General features: G+C 36.3%; 1 protein-coding gene across 1 annotated transcript in view; it reads right to left on the reverse strand.

Moving 5' to 3' along the window:
* The window catches only part of LOC100750831 (sperm-tail PG-rich repeat-containing protein 2), a 438,268-nt gene that overhangs the window by 182,631 nt on the left and 232,430 nt on the right, over positions 1–23,207 (reverse strand). Inside the window, exon 12 of the mRNA XM_035451543.1 lies at positions 4,360–4,478. Within this exon, the coding sequence (XP_035307434.1) occupies positions 4,360–4,478 (119 nt within the window). The remainder of the gene's footprint in view (positions 1–4,359; positions 4,479–23,207) is intronic.

Consider the following 23,207-nt stretch of genomic DNA (forward strand, 5'->3'; position numbering starts at 1 on the left):
GTAGGCAGCCCTATCTATTCAAAAGCCAAAGACCATCCCTGAGCAGTAATGACTACACAAAATAATGGAAAAATTCAACTTCAAGGTCTTAACCACTGTTGCTGCAAACAGCCTCCTCTGACCAGGTAAGCAGAGCCACAGCTTAAGGGAAGATGGCGAGTGCGGGTGCTCACTCATGGTGAAACCACCCTAGCCAGATATGGGCTATACCACTTCATATTCACACCATATGGATGACTGTAGATTTATGATCCTCAGAATAGATATTCCTTCTAACTTGTTATAGAATTTAAAAGGCATATGAAAAGATGGAAAGAAAGAAAAAAGAAAGACATGTCAAAAAAACAACACGTGAAACTTGAAAATAGTATGTTAGAAGAATTTATTATTTTAAGATCATGCCTGATTTTCTTGTTATTGGAGTGAAAATTATTGAAAATTAACCTGGCTAAAATTCTAACTGTCCCAGGAATGAGCAGGTCTTATCAATGCTAGCCAGTGGCAATGAAGGCACACAAAACCAAGTACAAAAATGAATGTCCAGAATGTAAAGAATTGCTTAAAAACAGAGGGTTGAGCACTCCTATTGTGAGGGGCTCCATCACTGGAACTGGACACAATAAGGAAAGAGAGGGCTAAAAGAGTGGCACTTCCTAGAAGAGTTTTGTTTTGATCATCAAAAATTCAAAATGTTTCCTTTTAGGATTTTTGCAGAGAAGAAAATAACTGACATTTCTAAGATCTAGGTTCTGAAAGTTCATTTTAAAAAACTGCTTTTCTCACTATATCTATTAACACTGGCCAGCCTCCAACAAAGATCCTAATCCACATACCTCATTTTACAAGTAAGATTTGTGGTTGATAAACCAAAGTTTATGATGCTATGAAAGTGAAAAAAATGAATTATGAAAACCAGACATAAAAATCCATTACTATATAAGACTATTGATTGCTTTTCCTCCTTGGCTGCTTGCATAGAACCTTATACTATGACAGCAAGTCCTCACAGATGACACCTCCAGGCCAGCTCTAATTGGATTCCTCCAGGCCTATGTCCAGGGTGTGTTTGATTCCAGTAACTTGGAGTTACCTTCAAGCTCAGAGAGGCAACCAAGGGCAATGGCAACAGCCTATATCGTTTAGAGTGTCTCTGGGACTCTTTTGAGCAACAACACAAAGCAACATTTCTCATGTAAAGTCAGAGGTTTGTGTGAGATAGTCTATGGATCCTTAGGGAAGTATTATCACTCCTTGTGCTATATCTCAATGTAAACAATAATTTGTATGCACGCACACACACACACTATATCTATTTAGGTAAACATAAAATAATAATTCCCTTTGGCATTTTCAAACATCCTTAAGTAGTATTCATCTCTCCCTCTTTTCCTGAATTACCTCCCCTTCCCCACATCTCAGTTAATATACTCCATCCTGTTTTTCTCATTTCCCCTTTCATAGTATCTGTGTCCTACTTTCCCCTCTCTAGAGATCATTCCATAGTTCCTTTCATCTTTCCAGCTTTCATAGTTACTTCAGGTCACACACCTGAATCTAATGATTTGGATCTGAGATCCACATACAGGAGAGAACACGCACCATTGGTCTTTTCAGGTCTGAACAAACACATTCAGTATATTTTTCCACTTCCATGCATTTATATACAAATTTCATGATTTCATATTTCTTTATAGCTGAATAGAATTCCATTGTGGACATGTACCATATTTTCATTCATCAATAGAATAATAATTGTGACAATAATTAGCCCAGAAAGATATCACCAATGGCAAAATACTGGCATTTTTGTCTTGTAACTAATAGCTGTCTAGTTGAACTTAAGGCCCACTAAAGAGGAGAAAATTTATTCCTGCTACTATAAACCTAGAAGACAACTAGTGGCTGGAGAGGTCAAAGGCCACAGAAGAATATCTGCTACTGCCTTTGTTCTAAACCAATACAATTTCAAAATCTCTTAGACACACTCATCCTACTATCCAAAGTTCATGTAGATCTCACACCTCATCAAAGACACTTCTTATAGCAGATAAAGACCATTGCAGAGATCCAAAGCTGTTCAAAATTCAGATCATATGAGGTCCCAAACTCAACAGACACAACTACAAAACAACCTCTACACATAACACTCAGAGAATATCATGACAGAGGGGAAAGAGAGATTGTAAGAGCCAGATGACCAGAACACTTGCTTTGAGATAATATCTTCTACACATGGCAGAATGTTCCACCCATGAAATCTCAACAATATGGCAGCTTAAACAAGACCTGTACAAGGATATTCCCATTAACATGCCACTGGTGGTGGGGGAAATTTCACAAGGCTTCACCTTCAAATGAGGAGCTACAAACAATCAGTGGCTGCTGAGAGATGGAGAATCAGTTTCCTGAAGAGCCCACAATAACCACAATGCTAAATGAACTCAGTAAATTGTGTGTGTGTATGTGTGTACATATATATCTATGAATTCACAACTGAAAATAACAATAAAAGAAAAGGTCAAGACTCTGTGAAAATTATCTAAAATATGTAATCAATCAATACTGTAAATTAAAAATTTGTCTTTATGATCCAGTTGATCTCTCATCAAAAACAAGAGCTATTAAAATGACTCACTTAAAACTACTCAGCACATCCAAAGCTACACAGAGAAACCCTGTCTCGAAAAACCAAAAACAGACAAACAAACAAACAAAAAGAAACTACTCAGCACAACACACAGCATATCATATTGTGAACTGGTGAAGAATTCCCACAATGACAGTCTAAGATTATATTTTCAACAACAGACTTAATTTCCCCAAAATGTGGAAAATTGGAAAGTTGAAAGACTAGTAAAACCCAGATGCTATGAGCATAAATGAGGGAGAAGTAAAGGAAGGCCAGAGTCCATGCAGAGTGAGATACATTCTTTTTATAATGATGAGTGGCAGGTAGCATATAAGAACTCTCTTTAAGCAATATGTGATGATTTTTATGCTTGAAGTGCAAATCCTAAAAGCAAAACTACATGACACAATTCCAAGGGAAATGAAATACTGACCTACAAACTTTAAAGCAGATTGCACTTTTAATAGCAGGTTTGTCAGATTTTAAAATAAATATGTTAATAACCCATTGCTGCACAGATTAATACATATATTTGGGGGAAAATCTTAGAACTATCTTTTATCCTATATCAAAAAGCATATGCGTATACGTGTGTATGTGTATGTTTTATTATTCTTATTTGCAACTTAGCAGGAAACTATAGAGAAGAGCCATATTTTCAATATTAAAAACTTAAATTAGATTTAGTTAGATTAATGTTACTATAATTCCCAGCATTTTTTCTAATGCCTAGTAACAATCTAATTATAGTAACAAAAGGAATCTTCAGTGCCTACAGTTCAGAGCAGAGAAAAATAGTATTTTAACACTGTAATCGTACACACCTACAGGTCCAATATCATTCATTGTATTTTAATTACAAAAGAAAATAGCAGTTTTCCTAGAATTTCGTATATTTTGGTGACTCTATGAGGTTGTATATATCATTTCATTTTTCTGTATCATGTTTTTTGGCCTCTCTAAAAAGAAAAGTCCCATAACATTTTCATATTTTACAAAAATACTGTCAAGTTTTATAGATTCATTTTGGCCACCTCCTTACTCCATATTCCTTTGTATACTTCATCTATTCCAATACTCTAAGTATCTTATTATAATTAAAATATTTATATATTTTTCTTACCAGATTGCTAAACACTTTAAAGAACATATTTTTTGTCTCATATTTTCAGAGCCCAGATCAAACTGAGTTAATACTTATAAGGTAGAAATGAACTGAAATAAACATGAGCTAAAAGTAGTAATAATAAGAGAAACTCACAGGTTTTCTACAGTCAAGTCTTATCATAAGTACCTTTATGGATGGTATTACAAATATCATGCATATTTGTGATAGTTTTTATTCTTGTTGCAGATAATTAAGTTAATTAAGATTTACTGTCAGTTTTCTCTTAATTCAATAAAACTACCTTTTCCATACAGGTGCTTTAAAATTTTTCTGTTTAATCTTTAAGCAGTGAAACTTATTTTTATAATGTGATTGTATACTAACATACATGTGTTAAATATAAAAAATGGAGCCAGTCTTGATAAAATTAATAATGCTAAAGTTATAATTCTTCAATTGTGTTTCTTAAAATGTTAAAATACATCTCCGAGGATGTCTTCCTCAAGTAATTTGATTAGTCATCACTATCACTAAACACATAGGAAGAGCTTAATAAGCACATGTTCCTTACTTCATATAAACCATTGTATTCCTATCACACTGAGAGAAAGCACTGACAAACCTCGTATGTCGTTGGGCCAGGAGAGGAGTCTTGGGGAACATCTTCAAAACGCTCTGAACTTTTAACAAATGAGATTACGGCACAAGACTTCATTGGAATCGGACTGTATGTTGCAGGTCCTAAGAAAAAAAGACATAAATTTAAAGTAGCTTTATACTGGCGTTAGTCAATTAGCTATTACTCTTTGGTTTGTATCCATAATCTACAAAATAAGAAACCAACATTCTTATCATGTTCCTCTAAACAGATAAGGACTTTGATCCATGATAAATATAAACTGACTATGTCTATTTTCTCAGTTGTTAAATGTAGCATGAAAACAATTTCCAGAAAAGAAGAAAAAAACTGCAATTCCTCAAGAGACACATCATAAAAATATACTTAATTCATTTATTTCCTAAATATTCATTTACATTCAGTGAGGGAGTGGTGGCCTCTGCATTAGAAAAATGAAGATTTGAAGAGGCAGACAGATGATTTAGTAGCATTCTGGGCAAACAAATTTTATATATATATATATATATATATATATATATATATATATATATATATATATGTACAACACACACACATATACCTCACAGTTCAAAGGTAGAGTTTAAATGAAGCAATGTATTACAGATTGAGTGGAAACTGCATGATCCTAAATAAATATTATTGTACGTAACTTATTGTCCCAACATGCACATTACAATACCCCTAAGTTATAAGAAAAGTTATAAGAAAGTGACCAGAGCTATTTTACATATAAAGCTGAGTGCAGGAAATTGAATACTACAGTTAAATAGACACAAACTCCATCCTTTACATGTTTGGATTCTATGATACCTTTACCCACAGTTTTTTGTTAAAAATGCAACCTACTTCCATAAGTAGTTCTCTTAAAAGTTGTGTATGGGCTAGTGAGAAGGCTCAGTACATAAAGGAACTTGCCAATAAGTTTGATGGCCTGTGTTGGATCCTTGAAATTCATATGGTAAAAGAGAACCAACTCCTACAAGTTGTCCTCTGACCTCCAATGACCTGCACATATATGCACATGAGGACAAACACACCACACACACAGAGAGAGAGAGAGAGAGAGAGAGAGAGAGAGAGAGAGAGAGAGAGAGAAACTTTCTAAAACAACTAAATTTATTTAAGAAATTTTAGAATAAAGGATACTCATGAGAAAGTTGTAGTTTAAGAAGTAAAGTCTGTCAGTACATTATAAGAAGAGGCAATTTGAAGATGGTTCATTTCAGGAACACCATAATGCATTTATGAACATTTGTAAGGTATGGAAGAAAAACTCATTATTCTCAAAGAGTTCAAAGACCATTAAGTATGGAGAGTGACTAGAAAAACACAATAATCTATAGTGATACAGCTGGAAAAATGGCTCTAGGTGGCTGGGCTGGAGAGTTGTCACTAGGTGGCTGGGCTGGAGATATAGCTCTAGGTGGCTGGGGTGGAGAGATGCCCCCAGGTGACTGGACTAGAGAGATGTCTCTAGGTGGCTGGGCTGGAGAGTTGTCCCTAGGTGGCTGGGCAGGAGAGATAGCTCAGGGTAGCAGAGCTGGAGAAATGGTTCTAAGTGTTTGGGCTGGCTAATGGTTAACAGCATTGCAGTTCTCACAGAGGACGAGTAGGTTCCCAGAATTCAGGGAAGGTGGCTCACATCTGTCTTTAACCTCAGCTCTAGGGAATCTAAAGCCTTCTTTTGACCTCTACAAGCACCCACACACATTTATTCATACACAAACATAAATAAACCAAAACTTTTTATTGGAGAAAATAAAGTGTCTATGAAAATAGTAATCTTATGCCCCAAACCAGGGAAGCATGGCAAGAAGACATTAGATGGGGCATCGTGAGTTATCTGCAATAGTTGGAAGGCTGTCCATGCAATAATATCCAATAATATCCAAAAGAAAACTGCAACTTCAAAAGCTCAGTAGGAAGCTGATCTGGAGACAAAGACTCCAGTTACTCACATGGCAGTAATGGAAGTTGCTCCCAGTGACGGTGTATGGAAAGAGAAAGCTACACAAGAGACTCCAAGCTAAGGGAGCAATAGAAGAAAGGGGAGTGCAGAAAAAGAGGAAGAGAATCTAGTGAACAGATGAACAGATTGTGAGCAGATCACACAACTTGATAGTGTAAATACAGACAGGTTAATTTGCTCCACTCCTAGTCCAACCAAGCTTCTGTTTCAACAAAGAACTCAATGAAATCAAACACTCCAAAGACAGACTTCATGAACATTCCTTACCATGTAAGTGTGGGGTATTTCACAACAGTTGCAATGGGTGAAATTACAACAGGAGAATTCAAGAGACACTCCAGGAATATAAAAGTAATCTTGGGCATAGCATATCATCAATAAACATAAAAAGTAAGCTCATAAAGTAAATACAAAGATATTAATGGAATATAAATGTAATGCTTCTGTATCTCTCTAGTCAACATTTATACGAAGCGATATACTTATGAGCATGTATCCCTTATGCTTTTAAGATCAATAGCTTTTTAGAACTAATGCATTCATATGAATCATTTTAATCTTTTGCTTCATTGTTGAGAGCACTTCCAAATTTGGAGAAGATGACATCCAGGCTCTAGTTCAAACAAACCATATCAGCTTAGCAGCTATCCAAAGTTAAAACATCATTATAGGAGGCTAATGGGCAATGATCTACCAAGGCATGTGTAATTTTTCATACCTCTTCTTACAGTAAAGTAACAGTATAGGTGACTGTAGGATAATATGATCTGTATGAATTTAAAATGTAACAGAATAACACACAGTGATTTAAACAAAATTTGATAAGAACAGACTTTTATATACAAACTAAGCTATGCATAGAAAAATGTATGTATTGCTGTAGTAACCAGAAAAAACTGCCACTGTGTACTGGCTGTATAATTCCAGTTAGTTAATTGACAATTGAAACTTTGCTGACCCAGATATACAAAGGTTAATGCAACAGATAAGGCTATTATCCAAACATTATTGTATGGGGACATTTTATTTTCAATTATGAAGAAGCATAGTCTATCCTCTGCACTTACTACTAGCAACTGAAAAACATGTTCACCTATTGTTAAACAAATTATATTATCTGCATATATACATATATATTATATATACAGATTAAATTCTTCAAATGTAATTTGGTAGACTTATTTTTTTGGTTGAAATTTCTCTGAGGAGCATTAAGGAAAGAAAAACACCTCACCATTCATCTTCCTGCATTTTAGCATTCAGTCTGTTGTAAGATTTACTGCACTTAATCTTAAAATATATTTCCAATTATGTATACTGCTGCTTCTGTGATACAGGGCAAAGACTTACATCACTACACCACCTCTGATTCAAAGCTGGATTGTACAGAATCCATCTCCTATTTATATATAAAATGCCATGTTTTAATCACAGCTTTTAGAAAAAGAAAACTTCTCATCCAACATCTATGAAAAGTCTGCCTGAATCATGACTAGTATATAATAGGAAATTCCATAGCAGGTGATTCTTATAATTACATATTTTCCAGATCTCTGCCAATTCAGTCTCTATGAAATGTCACCCAATGCCACAGGGCAAAAACAGAAGGGAACAGAAACTCTGAGTAATCCAAATAAAATCTGTGCTCACAGTCCTGTGTGACCATTTTGGTACATAAGAGTGGTCTCTAAACTAACCAATTCTATAAATAAATCTGGAAGTCTCTGATTTTAAAATGTCTTCATGCTGAGTCAATATTTAGAAATAATGAAATCATTCTTATTCATGAGTAATAAACTCTGTGTCATATAAAGATGATCAAACCCATTTAAAAGTAAATATTCCAGATGTAGGCACAATTTGGGGAATTTAAAAAGAGGAAATAGCTCATTTAAGTAGCATGGTTTTAAAATATCAAGTAGAGAGTTCATATTTTATTCAACTTATTTTCTCTCTGTGATTTTATTGTTTGGTTTTGCAAATACTTGAATATCAAAGAAGAGTCTCCTCAAAGCATGCCATCATATTAGAGACACATCAAGATTTACTGTTTTCTACTGCGTCTAAGATTCAACTTGATCCAATGGCACGTCAGACTATGACAACTGTGTCAGTCTATAAAACTGAACTTACAGGAAGGAAATATGCAATCCAAAACTACATACATGTTAAGAAAATTCTCATGTCTGTGTTTGCTATCTCATTAACTTCGCTGTTTAAAATCAAAAATACTGCCCCATGCTTGCTCAACAGATGAGCTATTGCCCCTCCCCACTACTGTTACATATTCAAAGACAGAATAAGGATGATGATTCTTTAAATACTCCCCCATGTATGGAATATTTCAGGATGATATCTTAAAGTGCCACAGAGTATCAGGAATTCCTGTCAAAGGGGCCTTAAGAAATGTAATATAATACTTACACTTCAAACCAAGGAGATTAGGGGATTAGTCTACCTAAACCATGTTGCTATTAAAACACTTGTTCTTCACGTTGATCAGGCAATGGGGCTGTCACTGCTAGAACATATACATACACAATCACATGGCTTTATCTTGACTGACATAAAGCTTCAGTAAGCAGTGGCTGTTTATAGTGTGTGTGTATATTTATCAAAATATACACCTATTAGCCCTGTCAAATGAATTGTTAAATTGCTTCTGAAACGTTATTCTCTGGTAATATAGGTACTTTGTAAGTAAATTTCACGAAAGTTTAAGATGTGTGCATCCCAGGGGATGGGGGAGGGCCGCTGGAGAGATGTCTCAGTGGTTAAGATGTATGCATCACAACACAGCATTCCAGTATGAATTACAGGAACCCCAGTGATAGGGAAGCCACATTTCATTTAAAACTAAGTGTCAGTTTACAACTATGCAACTCATGAATGGCTTTCATTAATAACTTAAATGATAGAATAGTTTTTGTGCTGTGTCTCCTATTTTTACATTAATTGAGACATGGTGTTACATGCCTACAGTTAAAAGAATCATGCTTTGAGGCTTGTCTGACCTGTATGCTGAGGTATTGTCTCAAAAATAAATAAGTAATTGGTTAACTGACAAATATACAGTATCTCAGTACACTTTGTGCTCCTTTTTGGCCAAAACGTATGTGTAGACTCAAGTAGGAATAAAACCTTTTCTTCATGGTACAGAGAGGCCTGTGCTTACTATGATCCCCTGGGCATGCTATGCTGGAATGAGGAACCACAGCCCACTGTTACAGTAAAGAGTGGGATCTACATCTAGGTAGGACAGGTCCTCGTCTCCTCCCTGTTAAGAGTTGGTCCTACAGGTGGCTTTGAATCTACCAACGGTGTAACCATTTCCTTTTCTTGTCTTCCTTTTATTTCAGATAATAGCTAAAACCTAAGTTGCCTCAAGGATTTGGGCTTCTTTATCTTTTCTCTAATGCTGGCATCCCCACCATATAGTGGCAGAACTTCATGTTCAATGGCTCTTAAAGAAGGAAGTAACTGAGAGAGACTAGTATTTTAGAAACAAGAATGTGACCTGCTTCCTGCTATGTTTTTAACAGTATTGATGTCACCATGGGCAACATCTTGGGCAAAACTTGTAAATATATTTCACAATCATTCAAGTTTTAATTCTTTTAAGAGTTCTTCCCTGTGTTATTTTACCCTAATGTTCTCCAGAATAAATCTTTAACCTGACTTCAAGTTCAAGATTTCTCCATACTAGCCATGTGACCTTGGTAAATTCTCTAAACTTCCTAAGCTTTGGTTTTTTTCCTTTGTGAAAAAGGGGTAAAATAGCCCAGAAAGTTAAGCTTAAAACACCCGAGTGAACGTAAAGAGAACAAAACTTAGAGTCTACAGGCAACTGAGCTCAAAGGCTACACTGTGACTTGCCTCTTCTAGTTGCTTCACATTGCCTTCAGAATTCAGAACCTCTCCAAACACCAGACTTGCCAGAGGAATGTCAAATGAACTAACTGAAAACACCTCCATTCCCTGAATGTAGTATGTTCCTGGAGTTTAGGGAACCATTATCACAAGCTAGAGTAAAGCTGGCAAATTTGCCCGTGGGTATACTTTTCCTTTTACACCTATACTTTAAAAGTTGAAAGTATAAACACACTTGGGAAAAACAAAAATGCCATAGTTCTAAAACCTTTACAAACTGCCACAATGCCAGGTGCCCGGGCTGCCCCACACAGCTACTTTCTAATTCCATTCTACTGAGAACGAGAAGAAAACAGTGAAGGCCAAGTGCTTGTTCTCCCTGAACCCAAATCCTCTGCTCTATTTTATGGTGAAGGCTGCCTCTCTGTGGTGGAATCCAATCGTGTCCAGTTCTCTGGGGGACAATTTTATGTTTCACTCCTTTTTAAACACCTGCATAAGGTTCAAAAGCACAAAGATTTACATAGATTATTTTGACCAGGGTCGTATCTTTGACTTCATATTTAAAGATGTCTTTGAACTTTATGAAGCAGCCTTACTCAACTAAGCAAGCATACACAAGATGAAAACGGCATTTCTACAAGTAACAGATACCAACTGTAATAGACTTGCTCAAATAGAATGGTCACATTTGCTGTCTCTTTTGAAAATAGAAGTCATTATTCACTTTACACTGAGTGACCTCTACTGGTCAGAAAGACACATTAAAAGACATCCTACCCACCAGAAAGCAGCTGGTGTCTTAATTTTGCCAACAAATTACTCATATATACACTGTATCATACATGTTGCCTGTTAGTCACTTACAGTAAAAATGATTCAGGGATGTATCATAGCTCAGACTAAAGACAAGAGCACACATCACATCAATAAATCTGAAATTACTGGTTTCTTGTTTTTTCTCACCTACTGACCATTTTTACTAGAAACGGAAGTATACACAAAAGGTCCTACTATATATAATACTTACTTAGGAAAAAAACATACTCTATAATAAAACGGCTTCAATATCTTGAGATTATTAACTATACAACAGCCAAAATCTACACATTTATACAATTTTAACCGAAAGGCATACTGTTTCTCTCCATCATAAACATATGCTTCAATACTCTTCACAAATAAATGATTTATTTAATTAAGAATACAGACACAGAATTGACATCTACCTCTCTAAAACAGAACATTCTTCCTCTTTCAGAAACAAAGATAACTGTAAGACAACGCAGAGAAAATCATAGTAAATCTGTCTGTGAGAGTTCTATCACAGGTGGAATAAAAACACAAGTGAGTAAACAGCAGGGCATTTATGACTTTAACAAAGGCCAACACATGAAGTGCACCAATAAAAACACCAAAGAAGATTTCCTGCAAAAAGTTTTGATGAAAAATATTATTATAAATCCTGCCTGCTAATTATTACAAATCTCCTTCCCGTCTCTATTTTTTTTCTCTTTTTTAATGATGTCCAGGGGGTGGGGAGAAACATATTTGGTTTCTGCTTCAGCTGAAAACTATTTATATGCAAATAACTTATCCATTATTACTGTGAGAAGAGACTTGTGCATAAAGAGGGAAATAAATTATCACTAGAAGCCATTAATGAAATCTATTTCAAAACAACATTTAACAAGAGCCCTCACTCATGTAATATTTGTTTAAGCCTCGAGGGGAAATGTTGGAATTCTGCACATAGATGAAACCTGATACTGCATTATTTCCCATGCCAATTTGCTTTATATAATGCATTTATCCTTTGCTTAGAAATGACAAATGGAGCTCCAGGAAGTCTCTTCGGAGAACTTCATCGTTGAAATCAAAGCCAGTGTGTTTATCACATAATTGCCAGACTTTGGAGTTGGCTTTGTCATTACTGTTACTCTTCTGGGTTTAAAACATTAGCATTCTTTTTTATACTGCAACAGTAGCAATGTACAACTAAATGAGTTGAGCAAGAAATGGGGCTCTTGAAAGGACGACTTGAATTTCCACGAAGAATAAGAGAATAACTAACGCACCTATAATAGAATTTGACTTGTCCTGTCCCTTTCCTTTGGGGGTTTCTTACTTTGTTGTTTGGTTTATACATTCTGTTTTTAGTAAAGGCAAGTGTCTTCGTATTTAACTTTGCAGATATCTCTTTCTTCTGCCATCTCCTTAATTCTGAATAAGATGTCCAAAATAGAATGGAATTCCTTCTTCTTGAAATAGGCTCCTACTTTCTTAAGCTTTTCACTTTTGACATTTTTTATCGCACCTGTATTGTTCCTAATGTGTACTTTTTATCTTCCATCTTTGAACATGGTACTTTGTAAGATCTCATCGTATTTTCTTCAGTAAGTGTGTCATACTAAACAGTATGTCCCACTAAACAATTAGCCTTTTAACCCTTGGATTGTGGGAACACCTTACATTCAATTGTCTTCATATGTGTGGTTTTATCTGGGTTTTCCCTGCTTTGTAATTCATTTGTCTTGCTTTTATATGAAAGCCATGGTGGCTTTATTAACATGTGTTTATCATATGTTTTATTAAGTGACACTTTCCTTTCTTAGATCTTTATATACCATTATTTTTGTATATAGTCTAGTATGTTTATCAGTTTCTTGAAAAACTCCAACAGAAATGATAAGTTATTACACTTGCTGATTAAAATGGGGGGAAAAACCTGCTAGCATTATGATAGAAAGCAATCCCATGTAAAACTGGGAGCACTTGTCTTGCACAGGGCCCAGGTTCAGTTTCTGGTAACCACATAGTGGAACACAACCATTTGTAACTCCAATTCCCGAGGGTCCTCCTGATCTCAGCACCAGGCATTGGTGAAGAACACATATATACATGCCAGATCTCGGCACCAGGCACACACACAGTACACATAACACACACCTGATCTCAGCACCAGGCATGCATGCAATACACACAATACATGCCTGATCTTGGCCCCAGGCATACATGCTGTATACACATACATATATGCAGACTAAACACTTTATAAAAAATGTAGCACAACAGAACTTAGAATGCATTCACTTAGCCATTTTTTTTAAGAGTGTAGTTCAAGGGCATTGAGTAAATACAGTGTTCGATCATTGTTTGCAAGCTTCTCAGGAATATTGTCATCTTTCATTTTGTTTGTTTGTTTGTTTGTTTGTTTGTTTTGGAGACAGTGTGTCCCTAAGATGTAGCATAGGCTGGCCTCAAACTGTTGATACCTCCCCCTCTGTCTCATCTTTCCAATGCTGAGACTGTAGGCAACTGCATAAAATTCCATAGTTTCACACTCTATTGTCCACTCATCCGTTGACAGATATCTGGGCTGTTATCTGTCCTTGTGGCATGCTGATTTAAAGTCCTTTGGGTATATGTTCAAGTGGGACACAGGTGGGATATTTTACTTTTACATTGGTTATTTTACTTTTACATTTCTGAGAAATCATCTTACTGATTTTCATAGTGGCTGTACCAGTTTATGAGCCATAAATGTATGTTTCTTTTTCTTTCTCTATATAATTTTCGGCATTTTTTATCTGTCAACTGAAGTTTGTAGAAAAAAAAAGCCACACCTTGTTCGGTTTCCTACAATATAACTGGATACGGTGGTGCATACCTGTCTTTTCTAGCACTTGGGAGGTGGGGGCAGGAGAATCAGAAGTTCTAGGCTGTCTTTAGTTACATAGTGTGAGTCCAGCCTGGGCTGCATGAGACCATGTTTGACAAAGAAACCTATGCCTGGTATTTGATAACTACTTTGTGTACTCTTCCACAAGGAAGACCATTTTCTTCACTGTGAGCATCCCTTAGTTGCTTTGTCTAAGGCTGAGGCCTTGTGAGCTTTCCCCTTCTGTGTATTGTCAGTGGGTACATCGTTGTTCATGTCATCTTTAGCAGCCATGTTAGTAAGGCTATATGGCTGCAGCTTCTCTGACATACTGTTTTTCAGTAAGCTCTTTGTAGAATTTAATTTGATATCATGTGTATGTGCCACAAAAATGTAACACACTGAGTAAATATATATCTACACACACACACACACACACACACACACACACACACACACACACACACACAATATCAGTGTTCTCAGATGTCCCCTCCAATGGATTCCTCTCATTCAATCTCCTATGTTTCCTAAGCTTGATAATAAGGGTTAAAAGAAAATACATAGAGTATGAAGTATCAGCTAAGCTCTATTCTCATTGCTGTGGCATGTGTTTCTAAAACTATGTCCTGCAGGGAAATGGTGAGCTTTGAAAAGATGTCATGATTCTGTTAGAACCTAAAGGTGAAAGAAATGTCCTGCACAGGCTTGGGTAGGTATCTGAGCATTGGTCCCCAGACTGTGGTGCTATTTAAGGAGGTGCCCAAAACTTGAGAACCATGATCAAGCTGGAAGAAATGATAGCTTGAGGCGGTCCTGGAAGGTGACATCTGATGCTACTTCCAGCCTAAGCTCTGTTTCCTCATCTGGCCAAATGTGACAAGCAGTGATACAAGTCCGTGCCAACAGCAAAGGATCCACCCGGGTTACCCTACTGAGATCCTAAGGAAACCTGTACCTAAGAAAACTCCCCACACTTTAGGTTCCTCTCTTCAGGTGTTCTTTTGTCATAAAGACAAAAGGGAATCACACAGCTACATGAAGAAGGATCTGAGTCTTTAGCATATTTTAATTCAAAAGTCCTAAGAAAGAAAGAGCATTAGACATAATCATTTAAGCCTATAATATAGTGTAATGTCATTGCAAAAGTAAAATAATAAAAATAAATGCATTATGCATATAGCAATATCTATATTTATATTTTCAACTTTACTGTAAAAAATGTAAGTAAATGCATCATATTATAGTATTACATAACAATCTGCCATCTAATGATTTTATATTAGTTTAATGTTTACTATATTAATATTCATATTCTTTAATAATATTAATTTAAATTTAAAATACACTACATATTATGTGAGTGTGCTCACCTATTCCCAATTTCCCAACATGAGTTTTGCTGTCTCAGTGAAAGAATGACAGGTTTTCTGGATGAATAGACTAGAGTCAGATGAGAAGGACACCATCTATTTTATCACTTATCTGACACACAGAAAAAGGAAACTTTACTTTTCCTAAGCATTAATTATTCCTCCAGTTTTTTTTTCCTGCAGAGGGAACATTTGCATGGGATGTTAGCAGCTAACACACTTAATTTTGTTATCAAATAAATTTGAGGAAATTAAAAACAAACAAACTTGTGTTTGTGTAAATTACATTCGGAAAATTTTTATTTTAAGAATAGCTATAAAAGTTTTTCTAATAGCTATAAAGTTTTCAGAATAGCTAAAAGAAATAAGTCGAAGTTCTGACAAAGCAAGAGCATATTTTGAAAAGTGAAATATCTAATTTAATCATACTATATAACAGAAAACTAGAATGTAGGGGGAGTGAAAAATAGAGAAGCCAGGGAAGGCATGGAAAGTTCAGGCCATTAACATACAGCTGACAGCCATGCATTTCCATAACACAACAGTGAGCCAGGAAATATGCCTGAGGAAATGTGAACGACATAATCAGAGCTGTGTGCTAGAACAGCTTTGGGCCACTTGTCTTTCCACACATGAGAACAATAAGCAAAGGCTTCAAAGACTATTGTGTTCTTTCTGTCTTCAGTAATGTTACTTCTTACAGATTAAATGAAAAAGTTCTACCAAAATGGACAGCATTTTGAGTAACACGTGATGAGCTATGACAGAATAAGCCACAAGGCAATTATTATGGGGTCTTCTCTTGAAGTCACATGGTCCTTTAAATGCAGGGAGGGAGCAGAGAAGAGCTGCAAAATAGCACATGGAGGGATTTTCATTATATTAGGCATTCCCCCAAAGAGCTAGTTTTAATAATAGTTTAACTGGATGAGCTGATTGTTTATGGTATATTTCTATTACCAGAGTCAGATTTAAATCAAATTATAAAGTTCAAAGGGAAGACTGCAGTAAGTCCCTTTCTTCTTCTCTATCATCTAGAAGTGTTATTCCAGTTACAGGAGGGCTTTCTGGGTAATGCTGGGAGGTATTTCCAGAAAGTCCTCCTTATAAAATTGCCTGGCCTGTCATCTAGAAACAGGCTACCAGTGGTGTAGGTATAATTTACGAGCTTCCACGAATGCTCCAAGCATGGATCTTAGTTAGGTGTGCTTTCAGGTAAATTTCAGTCTCTTTACCTTCTCTTCCAGAAATCATCATTCAAAACTAAAACTGTACAGAAAATGTCCCTAACTGGTCTAATCAAATCAAACTTGCCAGGGAAAAGCCATCATTACACATGTAATCCTATTCCATTGTAAATCAATTCATTAAATTCTGGGTTAATTTCTGTACAAAAGATACTTTTTCAGTAAAAGTGTTTTCCTTCTTCATTTCCCCCTTAGTGTATTGATTTCTCAGAAATCATCTCTATTAACTCATAGGCCTTTCAACTATACTATCATAAAATATTATAGTCATATACATCTAATTAAAATAAACATTTTCCACGTACTATCATCAGTAAAATTAGTGCCATGATTGAAATGTCAGAAAAGCTGTTGTGTGCGTGTGGACGGAAAAGCATGCAGAGAATTTAGCGAGCACTTAGCTGAGAAAGACAGCCCTGTTCTTGTAGCCAGTTCATACAGGACTTAACTGCCCAGAGAACCTATATTAAAATCCAATTAAGAAAACTGAAGAAAGTACACAATTTTATGTTCATAAAACATTTGAGTCATTTAAATATATGTTAAATGTATCAAAAGGAAGTTTTCCTAAATCTTACTTTTGACTTGTAGCATGAATAATAAAAATCCAGAGACAGATATTGGAGAATCAAAGTGGCCAGCCACTGGAGAGTTCTCACCCCTACCAATGCTTCAGACTGAAGGGGTGAGGCACAAAACCTCAGACTGTATCTCCAGACTGCATTGCTCCTGAGATGGCGGCAGAATGCAATCAGCTCCTGTCTCCTCCCACCTTATATTCCTCCCAAGTGTTGGGATTAAAGGCATGCAGCACTATGGCTAACTAGTGTGGCTACTAAGATTAAAGGTGTGTGGCTCACTGCCTGGCCTCTATGGCTAACTAGTGTGACTGCTAGGACTAAAGGTGTGTACCTCACTTCCTGCCTCTATGACTATAGCTATCTTGACACATTAATCTTCAGACAAGCTTTATTTGTTAGATCATAAACAAAATATCACCACATTAACCCTTATTAGAAAAAGACACAATTAATATCTGGATGCTAGCCTCCCATATAAGATGTAGGAGGAGACAATGGAAGTCATTAGAGCCAACATCTCTTTGGGACTTAAGCCCCCTCTAGAGCGCTGCACTTTTCTGGATGACCCAGTAGCTGCATTTGTGTAACCTTTGCATCGTGGTTAGTTTGCTTCACACAGATGGTAACCTGAAAATGCTCCATCAACATAGCTGGACAAAGACTTAGGAAGCACACACAACCACATGAATTACAGTAATATCATTCCTTTATCGCTGGGCTTTTAGTGTATTCTGTTAGCTTATACATAGAAAAATATCAATTTGGATCCTTAACATTCTAAATTGAAAGTTTTGTCAAAAAGTTTTAAAAACTGTGCACGACTCTTGTGCAGATGTTCATGTCAAGTCCCCATGTTATAACATCAAACACCCTTATTTTCCCAGGCTTTACAGGGTGGCACTCCCTCTGCAATATGCTTATGTGACTAGTCAATCCCACAGTTAAACTGCTCCTATTGACAAAATTATTAGTTAAAAAACTGGGAAAAAAGTTTTTCATAAAGCAAAACACTGAAAAGTTTGAGTAGTAAGAGACAAGTAAAGTGAAGAATTCTTACGGTGTGATTGTACCCAGTTAATAGAAAGGGAATGAAGCTGTGAAATAGAAATACAGCCCCAAATAGGCAGTTAAACACCTTCGTATTGTGGCATCTGCATGCATGGGACTTGTGTGTGTGTGTGTGTCCAAGCCTGCATGTGGAAGCCAGGAGGGCACAGTGCCCTCCATCATTCTACTCTATTTCTTGTGGCAGGGTCCCTGGCAGAACAACAGCCAGCTTTCCCTGGTGATCTTCTGGCTCTGCCTCCCCAGTGCTGGGATTACAGACAGCAGCTGTGCTTACTTTGGTATTATGTGGGCTCTGGGGACGCAAGAAGTCTGCTCATGCTTGCAGGGTAAGCAATTCATCCAGCCAGAGGTCTTTCCACTTCTAGTTAGCCAAAACATAAGTACCCATTACTAACAGAGAACGAAGGGGAGTATAAGGGGCTGAAACTAGTTATCATGGCAGAAAATGTTTCAGTTTCATTTAGCCTTTCCTTACTATCTGCCCAAATCTAAGATATCCCACTAACTATCATAAAAGATTAAGAATTTCAAACCTCCTTTAACACACATTGCATTTTCTGGTAACTGTCTATTGCAGGGGACAGTGTTTGTCTTATGGGGTATGTACAAATATATAAAAAGAATAAAATTTTGATAAGTAAGAAATTGGAATTAGAACAGCATCAATGATTGCTCTCATTTTGTATAAAAAAAACAAAACATGCTGACAGCATTATTGCTGGAGCATGTATCTTAGCCACGAGTTCAACTCCCAGTGCGCGTGCACACACACATACACAAGCGCTCACACACATAGTCCTAAAGACCTCTCTGTAGTTCCATAAATAAGCCTGGGTATGTAGTCAATCCTATCTGAGAAAAGGATAAAAAAGAGATTATTTACCTTTACATCCTCCATCGTTGAGAAAGAACAAGATAAGGGGCATTACAGGGGCCAGATCTCAAATATTATGGCTAAGTAGGAAGATAACCCTTTAGCAAGCATCCCTCGTCATTTTAATGTGAATGCTATTATTTTGTCATTGTTTGATTTAGTGAAAAAGGGAATCTTATTAAAGTACACTGTGGATGCCAGATAATAGAAATACCAGTTAGAAAGCACAGAAGGTTAGAGCTTTGAAAGGAAATTGAATTGCTACTTGACTAACCAAAAGCTTTCCTCACAACGGTAATTTCACTTCTGATTTCAGATTTCTAATTACAAAGTTATAGGAAAAGAAGGCTGGGATAAAATATGATATTCCCAGTCAATGGGATCAGGCTCAATAATATTTTCCTGTACTCACTCAGACAGTCAACTTTTTAAGTTGTACAGGTCATGCAGTCTCTGAGACAATGGGTCATCTGTGACAGAGCAGCATAAAAGTAGTCACAGGTGACAGGCAGATGAATGAGTATGACTATATTCCGATAAAGGTTTCTATGTCTCAACAATAAAATTTGAATTTCATATAAGTCAACAAAGAATACTTTTCTTATTTTGTTCTTTTTCACATCTTAAACTCATGATTGTACAAATACACCCAGGTTTGTTTTAGAGGCCTTAGCTTGACAATCCATTGGATGAGATAAAGAGATCTCCTAAACTGGTGTGTTTGCATCTAGTTCCCAATACAATGAAAGGAAAACTCCACACACCATTAGACTTAGAGGTCTCCTTTGCTCTCTGGGGAAGGGTCTTACATAAAGTAGCTATTCTCAATCAGTTTCTATAGAATTCATTAACAAGCGTTTAATGTGTTGGATCAAGTCAATGGATAAAGCAGACAAAATCATCTACATATTATATGGGGTAAAAGTCAGATTTATCCCTGATGTTTATGCTGCTTTACTCAAATATGGAAGCTTCCATCCATGATAAAAGCAAAAGAGGCATATTATTTGTTACATAAATTATAAAGTATTAGCTCAGCTACATTTTCTTATTCAATATTTCTGTCAGTGACGTCAATTCATCCATTATACACCATTTGATTCTGTATTTCAGGAGGTAATTATCTTAAGAGAAATATCTGTTTTAAAGGCTTAAAAGCAAGATGATGAAAACTTACAGGCTTAAATCAGGAAACAGCTCAATCTGAATCATGAATTTACAAATTAAATGGAATAATTTAGTGATTAATATGGAAGAACTTTGAATAAAAATGTTGGTAGGATTAATTTTACACAGGATGACCTTACTTGGCAGTGGGCCTACTCTAAAATTCCTGGGTTGTGTGTGGTTACTGATAGGTTGCCATTTCATACTGAGAAGTGTGTCTGTGTGGAAAATAAGTTGCATGGATCCTTGAGCAGGTGAACTTCCTTGGGCATTAACGTTTCTCACTGGTAGTCACAGAGAATTACCAGGTGCTCAGTGGAATCTCGGTGGGGAAAACATTTGTACCTTGTCCCTCTTTCGCTTTCTGCACCTCATGTGCCTTTTTCTTGTTTTAGATTTCACTCTGTATTCTCTTCTAAAAAAAAAAAAAAAGCACTGGATGTGTGGTTAGTAGCTTTGGAGTCCTGGGATCTGATAGCAAATAATCAGCCTTGAGTTGTCTTCAGGTCTGCTAACATGGCTACAAGAGTTCTGTGTGTTCGATGAATTTACAGGGACAATACAAGTCATCTTCCAAATAGATATGTTCTTTAGTGAAACCAGCAGTATTCATTACCACAACCCAATACAGAAAAGCAAATGAGAGTCAAATTGAGCACATTTCTACTAAGAAATTTCTGCCATAACTGATAATGACAAAAGAATTTGGTTGTAATGAGGCATTCTAAGAAAGAGCCAAAACTTCTAACACTAATGTGTAGAGAACCCATTGACTGCCAGCTACTGCTCCAAGCCATACTTTATGGTTGGGATGGAATGCACATGGTCCATGAATGTAAGAGGCTAAGAACTCCTCTCAGCAAAGAACTGAAGGAAGAAACACTCATCCCTAAAGGGACTCCTAATTTTTTCTCATCACTGAATAGAACATCTAGTCCCCTTAGCTTCTGTCATGTCTCTTTCTCTGCATGCCTCACCATCTTCCTCCTTTGTGTCCTCAACTCAGCTTGCCAGGGGCAATTCTCCAGAATTCTACAAGTTCAAATTCTAATCAAGAAGAAAACTCTTTGTAAGTTCTAACTGCTTATTTTTAATTCTAATAGATAAAAAGAACATGGCAATTATATTTAGAAAGTATAAAATAAACATAATGAAGGAATCACTTCTTTTTTCATTCATTTATTTAGCTCATAAATAAAGTCATGCACAATTATGATACACAATAGAGTATGTTAACAATGGCATGGCTAAATTAAACCAATTAAAATGTTATATCACACATATTCATAATTTTTGTTTTGAGAACACTTAAAGTATACTATCTCACAACTTTTAAAATATAGCATATTGTTATCAACCATATTTATCATGCTCTCAGTAGACCTCAAGACATCACAGAGTCCATGCCTCTTGTCCAACTGCAGTTTTATATCTTTAAACCAATCATTTCCCCAAAGTTAAAAGACCCACATTGAAGCCTAAAAGCCACAATTCTGCTCTCTGTTCCCATAAGTTCATCATTTCTAGGTTACACATAAAATTGAAATTGTGTGACAATTGTCTTCCAGTGTGTCACTTTTTTTTGACAAGCATATAGCTTTACTACTTACTAAAGATGAAATCAAATTTGCATGCACAGGTGAGCACCATCTGAAACACCTTGGATTCATCACATATTTCAGTTTCAATTAGCATATAATGGCAATATGTTATGCATCAATAGCAGCAACAGCTTTTCCAGGTTCTGCAGTCATTTGAACAAAATTGTAGAGACATCCAGCACACTCCGTTTAAAAAACAAAAAACAAAAAGAAACAAAAAACAAACAAGCAACAACAACAAAAAAGTAAAAAACAAAATCCCAGAAAACAGCGCAGTTCTGTTACTCTTGTGGTACTTGACACCATTTTTTTTTTAAATTAGCTTCTCAGTCATCATCTGGGAGGAAACCATTCTGAGCAACATCATTAAAAACAGCTCTGATAAAGCATGGTCACTAATATGTATCATAAAACAGGTCAACATATGAGTGAGTACATATCATGTTTGTCTTTTTGTGATTGGGTTAACTCTCTCAGAATAGTTACTTCGAGTTCTATCAATTTTCCTGCAAATTTCAAGATTCCAATCTTTTTTTCTGCTGAGTAGTACTCCATTGTGTAAGTGTACCACATTTTCTCTATCCATTCTTCAGTTGAGGGGCATCTAGGCCGCTTCCAGTTTCTGGCTATTACAAATAATGCTGCTATGAACATGGTTGAACATATGTCCTTGTTATATGATTGTGCTTCTTTTAGGTATATGCCTAGGAGTGGAAATGCTGGATCTTATGGTAGACTCATTCCCATTTTCTTGAGGAGTCGCCATACTGATTTCCACAGTGGCTGTACAAGTTGTCACTCCCACCAGCACGGGAGAAGTGTTCCTCTTTCTCCACATCCTCTCCAGCATAAACTGTCATTGTTATTTTTGATTTTAGCCATTCTGACAGGAGTAAGATGGTATCTCAGAGTTGTTTTCATTTGCATTTCCCTGATGACTAAGGATGTTGAACACTTTCTCATTTGTCTTTCAGCCATTTTAGATTCCTCTATTGAGAACTGTCTATTTAGTTCTGTACCCCACATTTTAATTGGATTGTTTGATGTTTGGGGGCCTAGCTACTTGAGTTCTTTGTATATTTTGGAGATCAGCCCTCTGTCAGATGGGGGGTTTGGTGAGTATGTTTCCCCAGTCTGTGGGCTGCCATTTTGTCTTGCTGACTGTCTCCTTCGCCTTACAGAAGCTTCTCAGTTTCAGGAGGTCCCATTTATCAATTGCTGACCTCAGTGTCTACTGATGTAATGTTCAAGAAGCAATCTCCTGTACCAATTAATTCAAGGGTATTTCCCACTTTGTCTTCTAATAGGTTCAGTGTAGCTGGATTTATGTTGAGATCTGTGATTTTGACTTAAGTTTTGTGCAAGGTGATAGGCTTGGGTCTAACTGCAGTCTTCTACATATCTGCAACCAGTTATGCC

The sequence above is a fragment of the Cricetulus griseus genome (assembly GCF_003668045.3).
Source record: "Cricetulus griseus strain 17A/GY chromosome 1 unlocalized genomic scaffold, alternate assembly CriGri-PICRH-1.0 chr1_0, whole genome shotgun sequence".
In the NCBI taxonomy this organism is placed as follows: Eukaryota; Metazoa; Chordata; class Mammalia; order Rodentia; family Cricetidae; genus Cricetulus; species Cricetulus griseus.